This window comes from Pongo abelii, chromosome 1 (genome assembly GCF_028885655.2).
Source record: "Pongo abelii isolate AG06213 chromosome 1, NHGRI_mPonAbe1-v2.0_pri, whole genome shotgun sequence".
NCBI lineage: Eukaryota > Metazoa > Chordata > Mammalia > Primates > Hominidae > Pongo > Pongo abelii.
In genome coordinates, this window is record NC_071985.2 from 41291527 (window position 1) to 41310256 (window position 18730).

At 47.9% G+C, this 18730-nt stretch overlaps 1 protein-coding gene and 1 long non-coding RNA gene across 3 annotated transcripts in view; one reads left to right on the top strand and one right to left on the bottom strand.

The window, feature by feature from the left end:
* The window catches only part of PLXNA2 (plexin A2), a 219783-nt gene that overhangs the window by 17268 nt on the left and 183785 nt on the right, over window positions 1-18730 (top strand). For both annotated transcript variants that reach the window (XM_002809516.6, XM_009238345.4), the window contains 2 exons: window positions 9136-10403; window positions 16639-16821. In XM_002809516.6, the coding sequence (XP_002809562.2) occupies window positions 9171-10403; window positions 16639-16821 (1416 nt within the window). In that variant the 5' untranslated portion in view covers window positions 9136-9170. The remainder of the gene's footprint in view (window positions 1-9135; window positions 10404-16638; window positions 16822-18730) is intronic.
* Window positions 1225-13420, bottom strand: LOC129048121 (uncharacterized). Its single transcript, XR_008510192.2, has 4 exons — window positions 12547-13420; window positions 10420-10503; window positions 2457-2515; window positions 1225-1665 (listed from the first exon to the last, which is right to left on the bottom strand). It is a non-coding gene; the product is annotated as an uncharacterized LOC129048121 (long non-coding RNA).

The following is an 18730-nucleotide window of genomic DNA, read 5'->3' on the forward strand; positions in this document are numbered from 1 at the left end:
TTTCCTGCCTTTGGAAGGAGCCTGAGAATTCCTTTTTTTTGTCCTTTAATCCCATAATGTCTACCAGAACAGCAACTCAATTGATAAGACGGTTTAAATAGGGTCCTGTTAGAATCAGGGAAGAGGTGGGATGACCTTTCTCGGACTCCCTTAGCACAGAAGGCTGGAGTGCTCCCATGGCCTGCTTCTCCTAGCATCAGAGCCCTGCTAATTTGGAGAAATTCTTTCTGACCCAGTGGGGAGGTGGCCATGGCAAAGCAGGGCTCCTTCCTGACCCTCCCCCAAAGGGGGTTGAAGAGGGCAGAGCCTAAGGAAGGGGGAGCAGGGGATGGGGTGGCAGGGAAGGCAGCTGCTTGAAATTGATTGCTCTTGTAGTTTAGTTTATACCATGCGGCTCTCTCAGCTCTGCCCGGGTGGCGACCTTTAGATAATAAAGGGAATTCTGGGAGATTTCTGACAGGCCCATGACATATGGGGCAGGTCTGCAGGGTCAGGCGGTGTATCTCCCTGCTCCCGGCCCAGGGTAATGAATCTTGTTTTGACTTTGCAAAGCCAGCTCAGCCAGTGCCCCAGAAAGAAACAGAGCCCCCGCCAGCCCCTCAGATGAGTGCACATCTTGGAACCCTTCATAATTCAGGGATACAACTCCAAACTTTTATAGCCTGTGAGTGGAGAGGACAAACACTACATGTTTTGCTAAGGCCCTGGGAGAGCTGGTGTGGTTTCCAGGGCTCGATCAGAGCCTACTGGGAGACCTGGGGAAAAAAAAACAACAGAAATCTCTCCCTGATGTTAAAAGCAGTGGTCCCAGGACAGGGCTTGTGCCTGGAGGAGGAGCTGGGGTGGGAGTGGGAGAGATCTCTCCTTGGGGTCTCGCAAGTGGCAGATTCACTCTTCTGGGCAGGAGAAGCATAAAAAGGGTAGGGTCCACTCTGAAGGAAAAGCAGAAATCAGCACATCCTAATTCGCATCCCAAAGCTATCAGGGGCAGAGCAAGTAAGTTCTCTGGGCTACTGTTTTCTGGGCTGGGTGAAGGCAGCAGGAGTCAGCAGCTCCTGACTGTTGATACCCGCCTATCTCTGCAAATTTGCGTGTGCGTGCACACCCATACCCCTCTTCTTTAAAAGAACAATTCCTGAACCATGAAGTTTGAGTGCCTTTCTCCTCCCTGCTGTATTAGTTTGCCAGGGTTGCTGTAACAAAGTATCACAGAGCAGGTGGCTTAAATAACAAAAATTTATTTTCTCCAAGTTCGGAAACTGGGAAGTCCAAGATGAGGATGTGGGCAGAGTTAATTCCTTCTGATGGCTGTGAGGGAAGGAGCTGTTCCAGACCTCTCTTCTGAGCTTGTAGATGGTCAGATGAGGATGTGGATGTCTCTTTACATCACCTGGCCTCTGTGGGTGTCTGTCTCAGGCTCCACATTTCCCGCCTTTTTATAAGGCTCCACATTTCCCCCCTTTTTATAAGGACACCAGATCACACCGAATTAGAGCCTACCCTAGTGACCTCATCTTAACCTGATTACCTCTGTAGAGACCCTGTCTCAGGGATGGGTGCCATGGCTCACACCTGTAATCCCAGCATTTTAGGAGGCCGAGGCTAGAGGATCACTTGAGCCCAGGAGTTCAAGACCAGCTTGGCCAGCATCACGAAACCTCATCTCTACAAAAAAATAAAATAAAAATTAGCCAGGTGTAGGCATGTGCCTGTGGCCCCACAGATCCCTGTGGTTCCTAGGGCTGATGTGGAAGGATGATTTGAGTCCAGGAGATGGAGGCTGCACGGAGCTGAGATCGTGCCACTGCACTCCAGACTGGGAGACAGAGCGAGAACCCGTCTCAAAAAAACCAAACCAAAACAACAGTAACAAAAGACACCGTCTCAAATAAGAACACATTCTGAGGTACTTAGGGTTAGGCTTCAACACAGGAATTTTCAGGGGACACAATTCAGCCTTTAACACAATCCCTTGCTTTCTTGCTAGTACCCAGCCCCTGCACTTGTGCCTCATTACCCTGCCTCTGTCCACCATTGCAGAGATGGAGGGTCCCTCACTGTTACGCACATATGTAAGATCCAAGGGCCTTGTCCAAAGCTGAGAGCTGCACACAGCTCCTCTCTCACAGCCCCTGCTGCCTCACTGCCTGGAGTATGGGTTCTTTCCTTATTACTGATCGGGATTGTGAGAGCCTCCCCAAATTTCCATCTCTTACTCTTTGGTTATTGGAGCATGGATGTAGTTTATCCTACCTGTGAAAGGAATCACATATATGAAGATAAGCAGGAGATCCACCTTCTCATAGTAAGAGATGGTGACTGGGTAGAAATTGTCACCCAAATTTGTCTTGACACCTCCTGGAGGGGCCACAGTGTCATCTGTGTCACCTTCTCAAAGAAGGCTGCCAAGGGTGCATGCAGGCAGAGACCTGTTTTCCTCCCCTCTCTCCTCTCACCTTCCTTCTTCACTCTGGGGCAAGGTATAGCCACTTCACTTCACATAACCGCACAGAGTCTAGGGAAAAAATGACATTCGATTAATGAAGCAAACGCAGCTGGTACAGAAGTGACATCTAAATTGTTCCTTTGGTCCTGTTATTTTCCGTAGGAAATTCTTTATCTCCTCACCCCCCTCCCCCTTTTCCCTTTAAATCGCGTGCATAAAATATACTAATAACAATCTTCGGTGTCTGTGCATGAGTGACAGCTGAAATAAGAAAAGACTAATCGTACCTCCTGCAGCCCTGTCACATGGAGATTAAATGAGTCTCTCTCCCCACCCTCTCCCTCCTCCCCACCCCCTCGCCCCCACACTCTCCTCTCTCGGTTCTCAATGAGAATCATGGGCATTTGAATAATAATATTATAGACGCCATCAGGGTGACAGTGGGGAAAAAATCAGCTCAAACCCATGATTATTCCTTCACTCTAATAATTATTTAAATACCAGATAACTCCTTTCACTCTAATTGAGGCCTTTCAGCCGTCGGCATTACCCAGGGCTTTTGCGATCGCCCTCTTGCTCACCTTGTGCTACCCAACGTGCCTGGACTACCTCTAAGGTCGGTGTTAGACAGAGCAATGCTCAGAATGCTTACACGTACAGCTGCACAAGGGATATGAAGACAGGTCGTTCAGTAGCATTCCACCCAGGGGGACAAGATGGGGCCTCAGATTCTCACATTTAGACAATTTTATTCTCACAGAAATCTTAAACCAAAAGGAGCCTTCTGAGATCATTGGGACCAATCTCCTGCCTCTAGGTAAACTGATTCCTAGGCAGCTTCCAGGAAAATTCAATATCAGAAAATTTCAGAATCTCCTTGGCAGGATGCTCTGGAGATCTTCTCTAGACAGAATGTCCCCCTTAATATCTAACTTTGGTCCCTTCTACTGTAGCTCTAACTCTTTGGGAAGAAGGAGCTTTCTGTGCATAGACTAAATCTGACCTGTCCGTGGGGTTGTGGCAGAGGACACCATAGCCCCCAAGTTACAGCATAGGTGACGGTCCTGAGTGTGACATTTGCCTGGGCCTGCCTGGGCCTAGAGGAGGACAGAAGCAATCATTCTCCCCAAGGGGGAAAGGAGCCATTCGGACATGTGTCTTTCATTCATTCTGCCCCTTAATCCACTCCTCTTTGAATCTGCCCTGAGCACCACCTCGTTGTCCAGGCCAAATGCCACACTCACTTCTGCGTATCAAGGGGCTACCATCAAAGGTATCTACTTTCCCCAAAACAGGACAGCCTGAAGGCAAAACATAACTAACTCCCAGGACCCTTCCACCTACAATGGAGGGAGTGCCTGCCTTTTTGTCACGAGGTCTGGGTTCTGACTGTGGCCTATTTCTGACTCATTTTGAGTCGCCCTGGTCAATTTGTTTCCTTTCTGTGGGCTGTGGTGTCTTTCATATTAAAAAAAAAAAAAAAAACAGTGGGTTGGAATAATCTTATAATCTCCCTCAGCATTCATCCAAAGTTCCTGCTTTAAAGGCACTACTCATTAGAAGGAAGAGCTGAAGGAGAAGACAGACTCCTCTCCATCATGGGAAAGGAAGGAGGCTAAGTGACTTCCAACAACAGCTGCTAACTTCCCTGATTTCACAGCCCTCATTTTCATGCTTATCTTTTCCCTACCACCATCTGGCTCCTCAGGGTGTGTGAGCTCCCTAGTAGGTGCAGTAGTAATAGTAGGCACCCTTTGCTGTTATTGTTATGAAAACTATCAGCTCCAGGATGGTGCTGGAGGTGATGATGATGTTGATGACAGGGTTGTTAGGAATGGAGTTAGTGGCGACGGTGGAGCTACAGATGGGCCCACGGGTATGAGAGCTACTAACAAGAACTTTGACTCAATTTGGCAAAATCGTATTTCAAATCTAAATTCTCTTTCCACCAGCTCCTTTTGCTATAAGGGGAAGCCAAGTGAAAACATAGAGGCATGTGCACCCAGATCTCCTGAAAAGGGCAATAGGAGAGGGTAGCAGGGAGGAGAGAATCCTCTACTGAGCTGAACTGGAAATGCCTGATTGTCATTTCTTCCCTGCTTTGCCACTGACGCCCGCAGCAGCTGATCAGGAAGGTGTCAGATGCCTTCACTAGCTGTCACTAACACCTGCCTCCTGAATCCTGATCGGGGAGATGGTGTCATCAGGCCCTCCACATAAAATATTTAGTGGCACTTGCTTCCCAAAGAGGCAAGCGTGGCCTCTCCTTGGCATCAGGAACGCTCCAAGTTACATGTTCTGGGAGACTCTGTTGTTCAGGCGAGAGTCCTGGAGCAGCATACCTGGTTTGAGACTTGGAGTAGGAGAGAGGGGAACTGGTAGAACAGAAACTAGGCAAGTTTTGGCTCTTGAGAATGCATGTGACAAGTGACTTCACGCATTAGACAGAGAGGGATGTGACAGAAAGAAGAAAGCATCATTATTAAGAGAAAACTCCTGAGGTTGACACTAGCAGAAAATTGGGGATAGGAGGAAGTCATACTGGGTATGCAAAGTCATATGCATGTTTGTTTACCAGTGTCTACCAAACTGAGGATGGGAAATTCATTCTAAGACAGATGATGGGATGGATGGAGGTGAGGAGCTGGAAATAATGACAAATAAATTGCTAATAACAAAGGCTAATGTATCTTAAACACTTAAGATGGCCATGAACTGTTCTAAGTGCTTTATATGTATTAACTGATTTCATTGTAATAATCCTATGATGTAGCCACTAGTACTAAACCTATTTTATGTAGATAGTTAGATAACATCATAGAATGGCTAAGTACCTTGACCAAGTGTACACAGCTATAGTCTCCATTTGCTTCCAGGCACCTAAGTTCAGAGCTCATGCATTTAACTGTTATATCACACTGCCTCTCACCAGAGGCACAAAGGTGGGCTCCGTCCCCCCTTATTCAGAATGTGGATAGGAGGCCTGATCTTTGCCCGCTGGGCTCTGCTTGGAACAGCCACTTAGTCACATCAATTTGGCATAGAAAGATGAAGGCTCTCAACATGCCCTTGAAGTCAGCTGTCTTTATGAAGGCCACACTTCCAAGGTGGGGTGCAAACCTCCCCTCACTGCAGGAGACTGTGCCTCCTCTTGACTCCAGTGTCCAGTGACAGCTGCTCCCAGGTGGGCGGTCCCTGAGTCCTGTGAGATGAATTCACTTGGCTGGTTATCAGGAGTGGCCTGTCCCAAAGCAAATGCTCCATGAGGGTGAGAGGAAAACAGCCCAGCTGGAGTGGTCTGTTTAGAACTACTGGCCTGAAAAAAAAAAAAAAAAAAAGCTCCTGGCCTAATCAGCCTCTCCAGGTTGGAGCAAAAAACCTCAGCTGCTATTGGAATCACAGACTCCAGGAACTGAAGGAACTAAGCTTCGAGGTAGCATTTTATCTGAAAAAGGAAATCTTATAGGTTGACTAATTCAAATACCTTTTGTTTTAAGATCAAGAAATAGGCTCATGGAAATGCTCGACTGGTCTAAAGTGAGTGACACTGTAATTCATGAGTCACACAGGCAGAATGTGAACCCAGGGTTCCTGAGTCTCCCACCTTTCTTCCTGCCCTGTGACCTCATGCCTTCTAAACATCAGGACAGTTTTCTCATGCTCAGTCTAACTCTCAGGATCATGTGTTTCCACCAGCCTTCCTGCAGTCTGTGGAGAGGCTATATTGGGACTTGTGCAGTAGTATGACAAAGAAGATCACCTTGGATCTATTTCTTTCCCCTTGCCACATGCTTCCCAAACTGAGCTCTGTCACTGGGTCAGGGAGGCTTAGGGATCAAAGGCACACCCACAATGTTCATCTCATTGTGGGTGGGAAAGGAAGAATATAAGCAAAAAGAGAAGTCAAGAGCTGTGGCAGGATTTCAGAAGTGCCATCTCCTGTGGAGTCTTCAAAGACAATAACAGGCCAGGTGCAGTGGCTCACGCCTGTAATCCCAGCATTTTGGGAGGCCAAGGCAGGTGGATCACAAGGTCAGGAGATTGAGAGCAGTGTGGCCAACATGGTGAAACCCTGTCTTTACTAAAAATACAAAAAAAAAAAAAAAAATTGGCGGGTGTGGTGGCACGTGCCTGTAGTCCCATCTACTGTGGAGGCTGAGGCAGCAGAATCATTTGAACCAGGGAGGCGGAGGTCTCAATGAGCTGAGATCATGCCACTGCACTCCAGCCTGGGTGACAGAGCAAGACTCTGTCTCAATAATCGTAATAATAACAAAAACTAACATAAGTTAAGTGCTCACTGTGTGTCTGCAACCATGCTAAGAGGTTGGTCTCTATATTGTCTCATTTACTGTCATGACAACTTGAAAGGTACATACTGTAGTTATTCCCATTCTGTCAGAAAGGGACATGAGACTTGACTTGCCTCAAATCCCAAATTTGTTCCCAAATTCTGTCTAACAACAACAAAAGCCACTCACTATTCAAACTGTGTCTTGGGAGGATACCAAGCAGGGAGGTGAGGTGGCTGATCTTAACCGCATACTAAGTCCTTCCATGTTATCTCTGCTACTAGGACCCCCTTCCTCCCCTCGCGCCTCCTCAAGGAGGAACCACTCTCCACCTGGAACCCAAGGAGATTTTCTTCCCAGAGAAGGGCAGAGAATGGCCTCTTGCAATTCCCCATCCAGCTGGAGAATTTAAGGATTCTGTTATTTCCTTTCCACAGCTCCTCTTCAGGAATTCACGTCCTGCTACCGGCCTCAGGACATAGCTAAAAATAACCTTTGGTTTCCAAACTGAAAGCCCTGTCTGTTGGGAGGCTTTGCCGGTGTGCGCCTGGGGCCGGAAGGGCTGTGTCGGAGTAGCTGAGGTCAGCCTGAGTCTAATGCCGGTGTTGCCTTCCTCTTTCCAAGGAAGCCCAGGGCCTCATGAGTCACCCCGAACACCCTGGGGGAGTCGGGTTGGAGGAGGGAGTTAGGTGGGACCTACTGTGGCCCCACGGTGGCTGCCAGGCCGAGGATGCAGAACTGAACAAGAGGAAGGGTCGTTCCTAAAGAAACTCTAGGGGATTCTCTAAGTGGTGTCTGTTCTAATCATAACCCAATCCAGCCAGAATGGGGAGTTGAGGGAGAAAGGCCTCTCCTAAGCTGCCTTGGAGCAAACTCTTCATCCTTCGGGTGTTTCCATCCCTGCCACCTTATGTGCCCAGAATTCTGTCTGGACTTGCCTGAGAAGGTTGCTGGATGATCTGTCCAGTTGAGAAAAGCTTTCTCTGCCAGACAGCTCGCTACCTTCTCCTGGTGCTGCAGTCACTTCCCACTGTCCCTCTCCATAAGTCAGGACAGTACCTTGATAGTGATGGAACAGGCCCTGCTCTCTGACCTCCATGTCCTGCTCTCTGACCTCCAGGCTCTGCTCTCTGACTTCCTGCCCCTGGCCCAGCCTGCCCCTGGCTACAGGCTGTCCTCAGGAGCCCCACCTTGCCCCTCTGGGCAGCTTCCTTGGAACAGGGAAGAGTAAGCACCAAGGCTCTGGAAGCAAAGGAGCTTAAAAGCCTGGGAGTCAGGAGGCAGGGGAAGAGTAAAGGAGTCAGGGCTAGAGACTGGGCTTTGAGCATGGCCCACTGAGTCCCACTGGTGATTTCATGGATGCTGAAACAGTCAGGAGGCCCCAGCAGTGCCTGAAATGAGACTGAACCTCACCTCACCCCCTTTGCTGCTCCCCACATTCTCCCAAACCTGGTACCCCTGCGCCAGGTGGCTGAAGCTGGACTCAGCCAGCCAGTAACCCCTAGCAAGGAGACTGGTTCTCTGTGTGTCCTGGCTTCCCATGTGCTCTGCCTGCAGAGAGGCAGAGGTTGAAGCAATTTCCTGAGGACCTGGCTGCCTGGCAGCAGCTGGGCGTCCACCTTGAGAAGGATGGGGGGATCTCAGGAGATCTGCCTGTCTCCCGAGGCTTTTCCGGCTCCGGAATGGCACATGTGGGAATCCCAGTCTTGTTGGCTACAACATTTTTCCCTTTCCTAACAAGTTCTAACAGCTAGTGATCAGGGGTTCTTCTTGCTGGAGAAGAAAGGGCTGAGGGCAGAGAGGGGCACTCTCACTCAGGGTGACCAGCTTCTTGCCTCTTCTGTGGATAACAGAGCATGAGGAAGTGAAGAGATGCAGCGGAGTGAGGTGATGGAAGTCTAAAATAGGAAGGAATTTTGTGTGCAATATCAGACTCTGGGAGCAGTTGACCTGGAGAGCCTGGGGGAGGGCCTGCCTAACAAGCTTTCAAAAAACAGGAGCGATTTCCACTGGACTGGGATAAGACGTGCTGGTTGGGTGGAGAAGACTGGATTTAGTCCTGACATCAAATTGACTGGCTGGGTGAACTTCAACAGCCTTTTAACCTCTCTGAGAGATGAAAACGATGGCTTAAGAGGCCAGAAATAGAGATGCTTTGTGAAATAAAATTTTTAAAAAAGCAAGTATTTTATAGCGTAAAGCCTAGAGACCAAAATAGATAACAGGATTCCCTGAACATTCCTAAGAGGGAGAAAGTATGTTAAAAATAGAAAAACCAAAATTCAGAAGGAGGAGACTCACAGAGCTAAACCAGGATGGGGACCCTGGGTCAGGCTAGCCTCTTAGCTCCTCCCAAAACTTATTTTTGGTCTGACCACTCTGCCTTATGTTTTGCAGAATCATGTGAGGGCCAAGCGGGGAAGGTGGAGCAGATGAGCACACACAGGAGCGGTCTACTCACCACCGCCCCTCTCAGCATGGAACAGAGGCGGCCCTGGCCCCAGGCCCCGGAGGTGGACAGCCGCTCTGTGGTCCTGCTGTCAGTGGTCTGGGTGCTGCTGGCCCCCACAGCAGCCGGCATGCCTCAGTTCAGCACCTTCCACTCTGAGAATCGTGACTGGACCTTCAACCACTTGACCGTCCACCGAGGGACGGGGGCCGTCTATGTGGGCGCCATCAACCGGGTCTATAAGCTGACAGGCAACCTGACCATCCAGGTGGCTCATAAGACAGGGCCAGAAGAGGACAACAAGTCTTGTTACCCGCCCCTCATCGTGCAGCCCTGCAGCGAAGTGCTCACCCTCACCAACAATGTCAACAAGCTGCTCATCATTGACTACTCTGAGAACCGCCTGCTGGCCTGTGGGAGCCTCTACCAGGGGGTCTGCAAGCTGCTGCGGCTGGATGACCTCTTCATCCTGGTGGAGCCATCCCACAAGAAGGAGCACTACCTGTCCAGTGTCAACAAGACGGGCACCATGTACGGGGTGATTGTGCGCTCCGAGGGTGAGGATGGCAAGCTCTTCATCGGCACAGCTGTGGATGGGAAGCAGGATTACTTCCCGACCCTGTCCAGCCGGAAGCTGCCCCGAGATCCTGAGTCCTCAGCCATGCTCGACTATGAGCTACACAGCGATTTTGTCTCCTCTCTCATCAAGATCCCTTCAGACACCCTGGCCCTGGTGTCCCACTTTGACATCTTCTACATCTACGGCTTTGCTAGTGGGGGCTTTGTCTATTTTCTCACTGTCCAGCCCGAGACCCCTGAGGGTGTGGCCATCAACTCCGCTGGAGACCTCTTCTACACCTCACGCATCGTGCGGCTCTGCAAGGATGACCCCAAGTTCCACTCATACGTGTCCCTGCCCTTCGGCTGCACCCGGGCTGGGGTGGAATACCGCCTCCTGCAGGCTGCTTACCTGGCCAAGCCTGGGGACTCACTGGCCCAGGCCTTCAATATCACCAGCCAGGACGATGTACTCTTTGCCATCTTCTCCAAAGGGCAGAAGCAGTATCACCACCCGCCCGATGATTCTGCCCTGTGTGCCTTCCCTATCCGGGCCATCAACTTGCAGATCAAGGAGCGCCTGCAGTCTTGCTACCAGGGCGAGGGCAACCTGGAGCTCAACTGGCTGCTCGGGAAGGACGTCCAGTGCACCAAGGCGGTAAGGAGGCACACACCTCGCTATGCTCCTGCTCCATGACACAGGTTCCAACCTTCCTGTCCATGCCCTGGGGCACATCTGCTCCCACACCACCATGGACCTGAAATGAAAGAGGTTTTCAGACTCAGGTTATCAGGTGGTGACCAGTAACGCAGGGTCTTACGTACACCAGATACTTGGGATATGTGTGTTGATTCGTTGTCATTTCAAATATATGTATTGAGTGCCTACATCACATCAGGTGCTATTGTAAATGCTGCAGGCTTCAGCTGTGAACCATACAACCCTACAAAGCTCACTGCCTTCATGGAGATTACATGCTAGTTGGGTGAGACAAATGAACACATTTAGTTTGCCAAATGGTGATAATGGTTATAGAGAAAAATAAACAGGAAAGGGGGAGGAGAGGCAGTAGCTGAGAGGACTGACTCACTGAGAAAGTGGTGTCTAAGCAAAGACTGAGGATGGGAAGAAAGGGAGCCACGCAATTGTCCAGAGAAAGCATTCCAGAGAGAGAAAGGGTGAGGAGAATGTGCAAAGAATTCAGGGCATGCCTGGAGTGTCTGAGGAACAGTAAGGAGGCCACTGCAGCCAGATCAGAGTATGTGAGAGAAAGAGCAGCAGGTGATGGGGTCCATCAGAAGTAATGGGGACCAAGTCATGTACACACAGAGCTGCCACTGTGGTTCCCGGTGAGGGGGTCAAGTGGAGATCGGAAATCTAAGTCAGAGGAGAGGGAAGGGAGTCTGGCTTGACCAATTGATGGAAAACTGGAGAAGAATCAGGAGTGTGGGCAAAGGCAAAAGAGGAGAGGATGAAAAGCTCAGAATCCAGACCTGAGGAAAGCAGAGACAAGAAAATCAGTGGCAAGCACTGCCCTGTCAGAGGCTCATGGTGCTTCCATCAAAGTATTCATGATCCACTCTTCCTTCCATCATTCATTCAACCATTCAACCATCCATTCATTTATCCACCCATCTCTCCTGCATCCATCCCCTTTCCTTCCCTCCTTTTATTCTCCTATCCATCTCTCCCTCCTTCCTCCTTAGCTCTCTCCCTCCATGCATCTCTCCATCCATCTATCCATCCATCATCCATTCATCCATCTATTAATCCATTTACCTATCTCTCCATTCATCTGTCCCTGATCCTTCTCTTCATTCTTTGCTCCATCCCTTCATCCCTCTCTTTATCCACTCATCCCTCTTTTTTCTCCCTTAGTCTATGCCTCTATATCTTTATCTATCCATCATCCATTTCTCTACCTAGCCCTCCATCTATCCATTCATCCCTCTCTTTATTCATCCACCATCATCCATCTACCCATCCCTCCATTCATTTACAAGTAGTATTGAAGATCTTCTGAGTACCTGGCACTCTACTAGGCACTGGGGATGCAAACATAAAAAGACATGATCAGCTGGGCGCGGTGGCTAACACCTGTAATCCCAGCACTTTGGGAGGCTAAGGCAGGCAGATTGCTTGAGCTCAGGAGTTCGAGACCAGCCTGGGCAACATGAAAAAACTCCGTCTCTACAAAAAATCCAAAAATTAGCTGGATGTGGTAATGCACACCTGTAGTACCAGCTACTCTGGAGGCCTGATCATGGGAGGTGGAGGTTGCAGTGAGCCAAGATCGCACTACTATACTCCAGCCTGGGTGACAGAGTGAGACCCTGTCTCAGAAAAAAAAAAAAAAAAAAAAAAGACATGATCACTACTCTCACAGATCTTATAATCCAGTAGGGGGAAGAGAGAGAGAGAGAGCTAGAGACAGCTGGCAACATAATGTAGTGGCTCAGAGTTTGAGCTTCTGAGACAAAAGCCAGGCTTCAAATTCCATCTGTGTTTCTTCCTGCCTTCTTCAGAAGCACCTTAGCATCTCTACATTCTCATCTGTGAGATGGAAATGGTAATGCCTAGCTCATGGGATGATCACATGAGATAATACATGGAAAGATTAGCACCATGCCTGGAAATGTTAGGCTTATCATTACACAGGGAGTTAACAGGGAGTGTGAGAAGTGCAAAAGTAGGTTTCTTGTACACAGTGCTGAGGGCTCTGGATCTGCAGCCTAGAAAAAAATATATGAGACCAAGGGGCCCATGTGGCTACCTTCTGAGTACTCTAAATTGAAGGTACCTGCCATTGGGACAAAACACCAGTACTTGAAGCAAGAAAACGTCATTCCAAGGCTACGCTTCTATTCCTGTCATCATTTGCTTGGTGTGGTAGAAGAGTCGTGGTTAAGGCTTTGAAGTAAAACAGATGGGGATTAAAAATCAGTCCTACCACTTACTCCTTGTGTGACTTTGGGCAAGTTATGTACCTGGTGTGAGCTGTAAGTTTTTCATCTTTAAAATAGAGATAATATTATCTTCTTTTCATGGTTATTATGAGGATCAAATGGAAAATTTATGTAAAGTGCTTAGCACAATACCTGGAACATAATAAGCATTCAATAAATGGGCAGCTATGATTATTAATATTAATCACAGTGGTAAAGAGCAGGTATTTTCTTAGTTATCTTACTGTTGTAAAATGAGGAAGCTGGACTAGATAGTCTCTAGTTTTTTTTTTTAACACCAAAATTTTATGGCCACTGGCCCTAACCAGTGGGGAGAGATGGAGAGGAAATGTAACCCTCTGTAAGGGTTAAACGCTTGCAGAGTCCAGCCTAGTTCCCATAACCCAGAGGGGGCCTTGTCAGGAGGAAACTGCTGATTCCTGCCTGCTTCTGAGCCAGAGGAAAGAGGAAGATGACACTCTTCTCTGCTCCAGAGCAGAGGGACAAGCCTGGGCTAGTTACAAAAGGATAGCGAAGGCACTGGGAGAGAGGTGACAGTGAGTGGGGCCAGGACCTTAGAGTGGAGAGCCCCTTGCCTCCACCCCTTCAGCAGCACACCCTTCTGGTGCAAGGGCTTCAAGAGGAATGGCCCCTTAAAGACACTGACACTCCAAAGAACCAAGACCCGGGGACCCAGAAATATTTTGGTGGCCTTAGAGGGGAATAAGGATAAATGAAGGAAGCTGTGGTCCCAGAGCTTGATTTTAACATGACTCTGGAATAACATGGAAATCTCAGATCAAAAATTTGAGCTCTGATCCCAGAAAAGGGAGGAAGAAGGGGCCTATCACTCATTGAATAGCAGCTAGTCCTAAAGGCTAAGCTTGGCAATTTAAGTGTTATCTCACTTGCTCCTCACAATGACCCCATAAAGCAAGAGTTATCTTCCCCATTTTACAGATTAAAAAACAAAGGCTCACAAAGACTAAGTTGCTCAGATCTCCACAGCTATAAGTGATAAAGCAGGGATTTGAATTTAGTTCGGCTGTATTACTTCTTAGTCCAGTCTCCCTCTATTGAGCCCTTCTGTTTCCAAGGAAAGCCATACCCACAAGCTCTGACCATTTGAGCTAAAGTAAAGGTGCATCAGGTGTTTGGGAACATCTGACAATATATTGAAAAACAACTTGAGGAGAAAAGAAATTCCAGCCAATCCTAAGGGCTTAAGCTGAGAATAAATCTTTTTTTTTTTTTAATAGTTCTGGAGATTCTAGAATCAATAAGACAGTAGCAAAATCCAGGATTACCAGGTTTTTGCTTCTGTCATCATTTCTCAAAAGCTGACTTGGGCTACACCTGTGCCCAGACTCTGTGGCCTTACCAGCCCTGCAGAAAGTGGGAAAGAAATGGAAGCCATGAAATTAAGGACTTTTAGAGCTCAAAGGAAGCTTGACAATTACCTGTTCCAATACTTTTACTTTACAGATGAGAAAACTGAGGCTGAGACATGGTACATGACATATCAAGGTCACACAGCTGGTTTCAGTAGAGAAAGGACTAAAATCTGGATCACTTTCATCTTAGCCAGGGCAGTAGCTGCCTATAGTGTAGGTATGAGATGAGGAAGAGAAGTACAAAATGTAAAAAGTGTAGCTGATAGCTCTGACCTGCCTTTCTAGGGAGCTAGAATTCCCGTGGTTGGCTCCAGTGATGTGCTGGTAAATATTAAATAACTGGCTCTATGCAGGCAGGGGAGGGAGAGGAATGCTCCGGTTTGTAGCCTCTGCCAATTGCCGTGGTATAAATACACCTATCCTGACTGATTTCAAGCATCATGGGATGTCACTGAATGCACAGTTATTCCCTATCAGCTGGCTTCAGCACACCACAGCTTCACTCCCTTTCTGAGAAACTCATTCCTTCTGCTCTGTGGGGCTCCATATTATCCCGGGTTCAAAAGTCATCTTAACCTAAAAATTTGTTTTGTTTCCTGAAGAATATACACACACACAAGTGCAGCACCATCATTCCTACCAGTAACAGGAGCAGCAGCTCTCTACAAAACACTGTGGAACCACAAAAAATGAGCCTCTGCTCCTTTTGGGACTGAGAAGAGAAAGGAAGGGAAGTCCCTGGTCTAAAAAAAAAAAAAAATCACATGCCATAACTTATAAACCAATTATTCCAAAGAAATGAGGCTGTCAACGAGTGATGATGTGTCAGCCTGCTCTTCCCTGGTGAGGGTGAGAGGAGGCTGAAGGGAGCAGGGGGGCAGCTTTCTATGATTTCTACGACAGCCATTTCCTTCCTCCTCTGGGATGCCTTCGCAGACCCAGAAGGAACAGCTGCCACAGGATGCGGGGCTCTTTCTGGCCCAGAGCCTGCAGCCTTTGCCACAGGATTCCACATTGTGCCATTAACGGGGGCATGTCAGAGCACCCATTCTGACCCAGCCCCGTGCTGAGCACTGTGTACAGAATGCAAACCTCTCAGCAGCCCCTGCCTCAGGAAGCATTATGGTCTTTGTCTTTCATTTTTAGATGAGAGACCTAAGATCTTTCTTGAGATCTTAGAAATCATCAATTTAACATTCCCTTTAAGAGCCCTACAAGAGGACCCTACTTGTCCAAGTTTTCACAACCAGTTAGTGGCAGAACAGGGGATAGGATCAAGATCTTCCTAATTTCTTTCCAGCAATTTTTTTTTTTTTTTTTTTTTTTTTGAGACGGAGTCTCGTTCTGTCGCCCAGGCTGGAGTGCAGTGGCGCGATCTCGGCTCACTGCAACCTCCGCCTCCTGGGTTCAGGCGATTCTCCCGCCTCAGCCTCCCAAGTAGCTGGGACTACAGGCACACACCACCACGCCTGGCTAATTTTTTGTATTTTTAGTAGAGACAGGGTTTCACTATGTGGCCAGAATGGTCTCAATCTGACTTCGTGATCTGCCCGCTTTGGCCTCCCAAAGTGCTGGGATTACAGCCGTGAGCCACCGCGCCCGGCCACAATTTTTTTTTCACTTGCTCAAGGTGATCTTCTTTCAAACATGCTCCAGTCGCTGCTGACAGATACATTATGGAGCCACACCACCACTCTCCTTAAAGGCTGGAAATATGAAGGACACCACCTCCAGAATTCTCTCAATTATATTTACCCAAACATTGTTGAAGATCTATAATGCACAATAGTGGAAAGAGTTGGACAACTTAACACAAATCTTTTGCATGCATTATTTCATTTGTTCCTTCACAATTCTATCAGAAAGGTGGGCAGGTATTATTCCAAAGGAAGAAACTGAGGCATAGGTAGATTAACTTTTCCAAAGTATAAGGTACTATTCAATATTATTATGACACTTCTGATATCTTTCCAGTATGGAAAGATAGTAGGGAGCTAGAATTCCCATGGTTGGCTCCAGTGACGTGCTGGTAAATATTAAACAACTGGATAGTTGAATGGCCTAAAATTTCTTGCACCCAAAGGGAGACCCTACAGCCCAAGAAACAAACAAGAAACCCTTTCTGGGCTGGTAGAAATCCTGTAATGTTGCCTTTAGACTGATTATCCACTGAAGGAACTCTTGTCTGAAACAGAAAGATCCCCACAGAATGCCATGGTCCTGAGGGACATTAAAATAAATAGAAAATGAGTTCAGGCACTTAGCTTTACAAATTGATCCTGGTTCTCCTGGCAGAAAGGTAGATGCAGGTGACTCCAGCTGAGTGGAAGGTTGCTGCCTGTTCTTTCATCTGGCTTCATAAGAACCAACATGGAATTTGTGGGTGAGCTGGTGAGAAGTTTTTGTCTGCAGCTTGTATTAGGGCCCCTGAACTCCCATGTCTGCCTCTCTGAGGCCTGGTGTCCTAAGGCTGGAAGTTGGGGATATGGGTTATGTAGAGACTTCACCAAGCCTCCACTGTTACTCACCCCAATTCCTTCCCCTTCCCTCCAGCCTGTCCCCATCGATGATAACTTCTGTGGACTGGACATCAACCAGCCGCTGGGAGGCTCAACTCCAGTGGAGGGCCTGACCCTGTACACCACCAGCCGGGACCGCATGACCTCTGTGGCCTCCTACGTTTACAACGGCTACAGTGTGGTTTTTGTGGGGACTAAGAGTGGCAAGCTGAAAAAGGTAAGAGTCTATGAGTTCAGATGCTCCAATGCCATTCACCTCCTCAGGAGAAAGTCCCTCTTGGAAGGTAGCTATTGGTGGAGGTTTAACTACAGGCAACTTTATTTTCTTGGGGAACAAAGGTGAAATTGGGAGGTAAGAAGGGGTTAATTTTGTGACTTAGCTTCTAGCTACTTCCTCCAGCCATCAGTCATTGGGTATGTAAGGAATGCAAGCATATTTCAATATTTCCCAAACTTTAAGAAAAAACTTTAAGAAGGTACATCTGCAAAAGCAAAAAAAAAAAAAAAAAAAAAAAAAAAAAAAAAAAAAAAAAAAAAATTGCTGTTCGTTCCCAAATCAAGCAAAACTAAGTTTTTGATTATGTACATTATAAATCTCCAAAATCACAAATCCCTCCCTAGAACCTGTAAAGTTCATTATACTGGTCTTTGTTGAATTCAGAGAAGTTGGTTGAAGCAGATTACTGGTCCCAATTCTAAGACCTAGGGCAGACGGTGGGTGCTGCTCTCTGATGGTATATGATGCCTGAAGAAGACACCATTCTCCAGTCTTTCCTCTTCCTACAATCACAGATTCTTCCCTTCCCAGCTCCCCACCCAGATGTAAGCTGCCAGGTGGAAGTAGACATTTTACCTTGTGCCTCCCAGGGCACTTCTGCCAGCTGGAGGGCACAGGCTGTCTGGGGCTGGCAGCGTGGGAGGCCTCTTGTGCAGCAGGCTGAAGCCAACAGCTTGTACCGGCTTGTCTAGTGCCTAGGGTGCAGAGAGGGTGCACAATCTGGTTCATTATGTGGGATTAGAGCAGCCACATTCTTTCCGGTCTCAGCTTATCCCCTTTTCCCAAGCTTACCCTCCTGCCACCTTTCCCTGGTCCCAGCACCTGTGGATCAAGGAACATGCAAGACCTCACTGCATCTCACCCTTTGATGTTGACATCACCCTGGAGCTCTTTCCTCCTAATCCATTTAGAGCCTTGGCAGGGATGTTGTTCGGAAATGTGGAAGGAGGGTAACCTGGAGTGAGCCCAAGGAAGAATTTCCATGTTCTGCTTGCTTGTTCTGAATTACTGCCAGGGGAGGTGAGAAGAACTGGTCTGGGTTCACCTAGCAGTGCTAAACCCTCCAGGCTTCTTCTGGTTCTCATGATACCAAAGATATTTAACCATTTGCTCACTTGCTGTAGAGGTTCCTACATGTTCCTCTTCTGTGCCATCCACTCTGCCTGGGACTAAGGATCCTAGCTTGGCTTTTCGGCACATGGAAGAGAGAAGAATGTGGTCCTTGCATTTGCTTTTCCGAAATGGGAAGGGAAGGAGTTGCTCTGTGAAATTCCGCTAAGATTTAAAAGTGGCTTCTACCAAGAAGCAATTCAGCTTGGAACCCTAAGGCTGGCTACTTCCCTGCTCAGCCACGGTCACCACATCCAGTTGGGCAAATTGTGCCTGGCCTAGGGGGATTGTGTTAAGGGGCCTAGTGGAAGTTGAAATCCAGCCTGAGCTCTCCCTGTCACATCATGTACCCTGTGGTATAAACATGTGCCCAGTGGGACTTCTCTTACTAAGTCATCTACCCATAGGGACCACCTTTTCCTAAATGGCACACAGGCTCTCTAAGGGCCAGCAGAAGCCACACAGGCTTGTGTGAGCACCTTTCTCCTACCTTCAGTCACTGCTCCAGGTCATGTGTGTCATTCTGTCTCCTTGATTCTCTTGAAAGTTCTGTGAAAGGCAGGGGTCATGCTTTTTGAACTGTTCCCTTCTTCCCCTTTAATCCTCTCACCAAGTGTTCACTCATGGGATAGGCTTCAAAACTGCTTTGAAAAATAGAACCATTCTTTAAGGAACCTTAGAGATTGCCTGGCCCAATACTCTCATTATTTGACAGGGAAACTGAGGTCCAGAGAAGAAA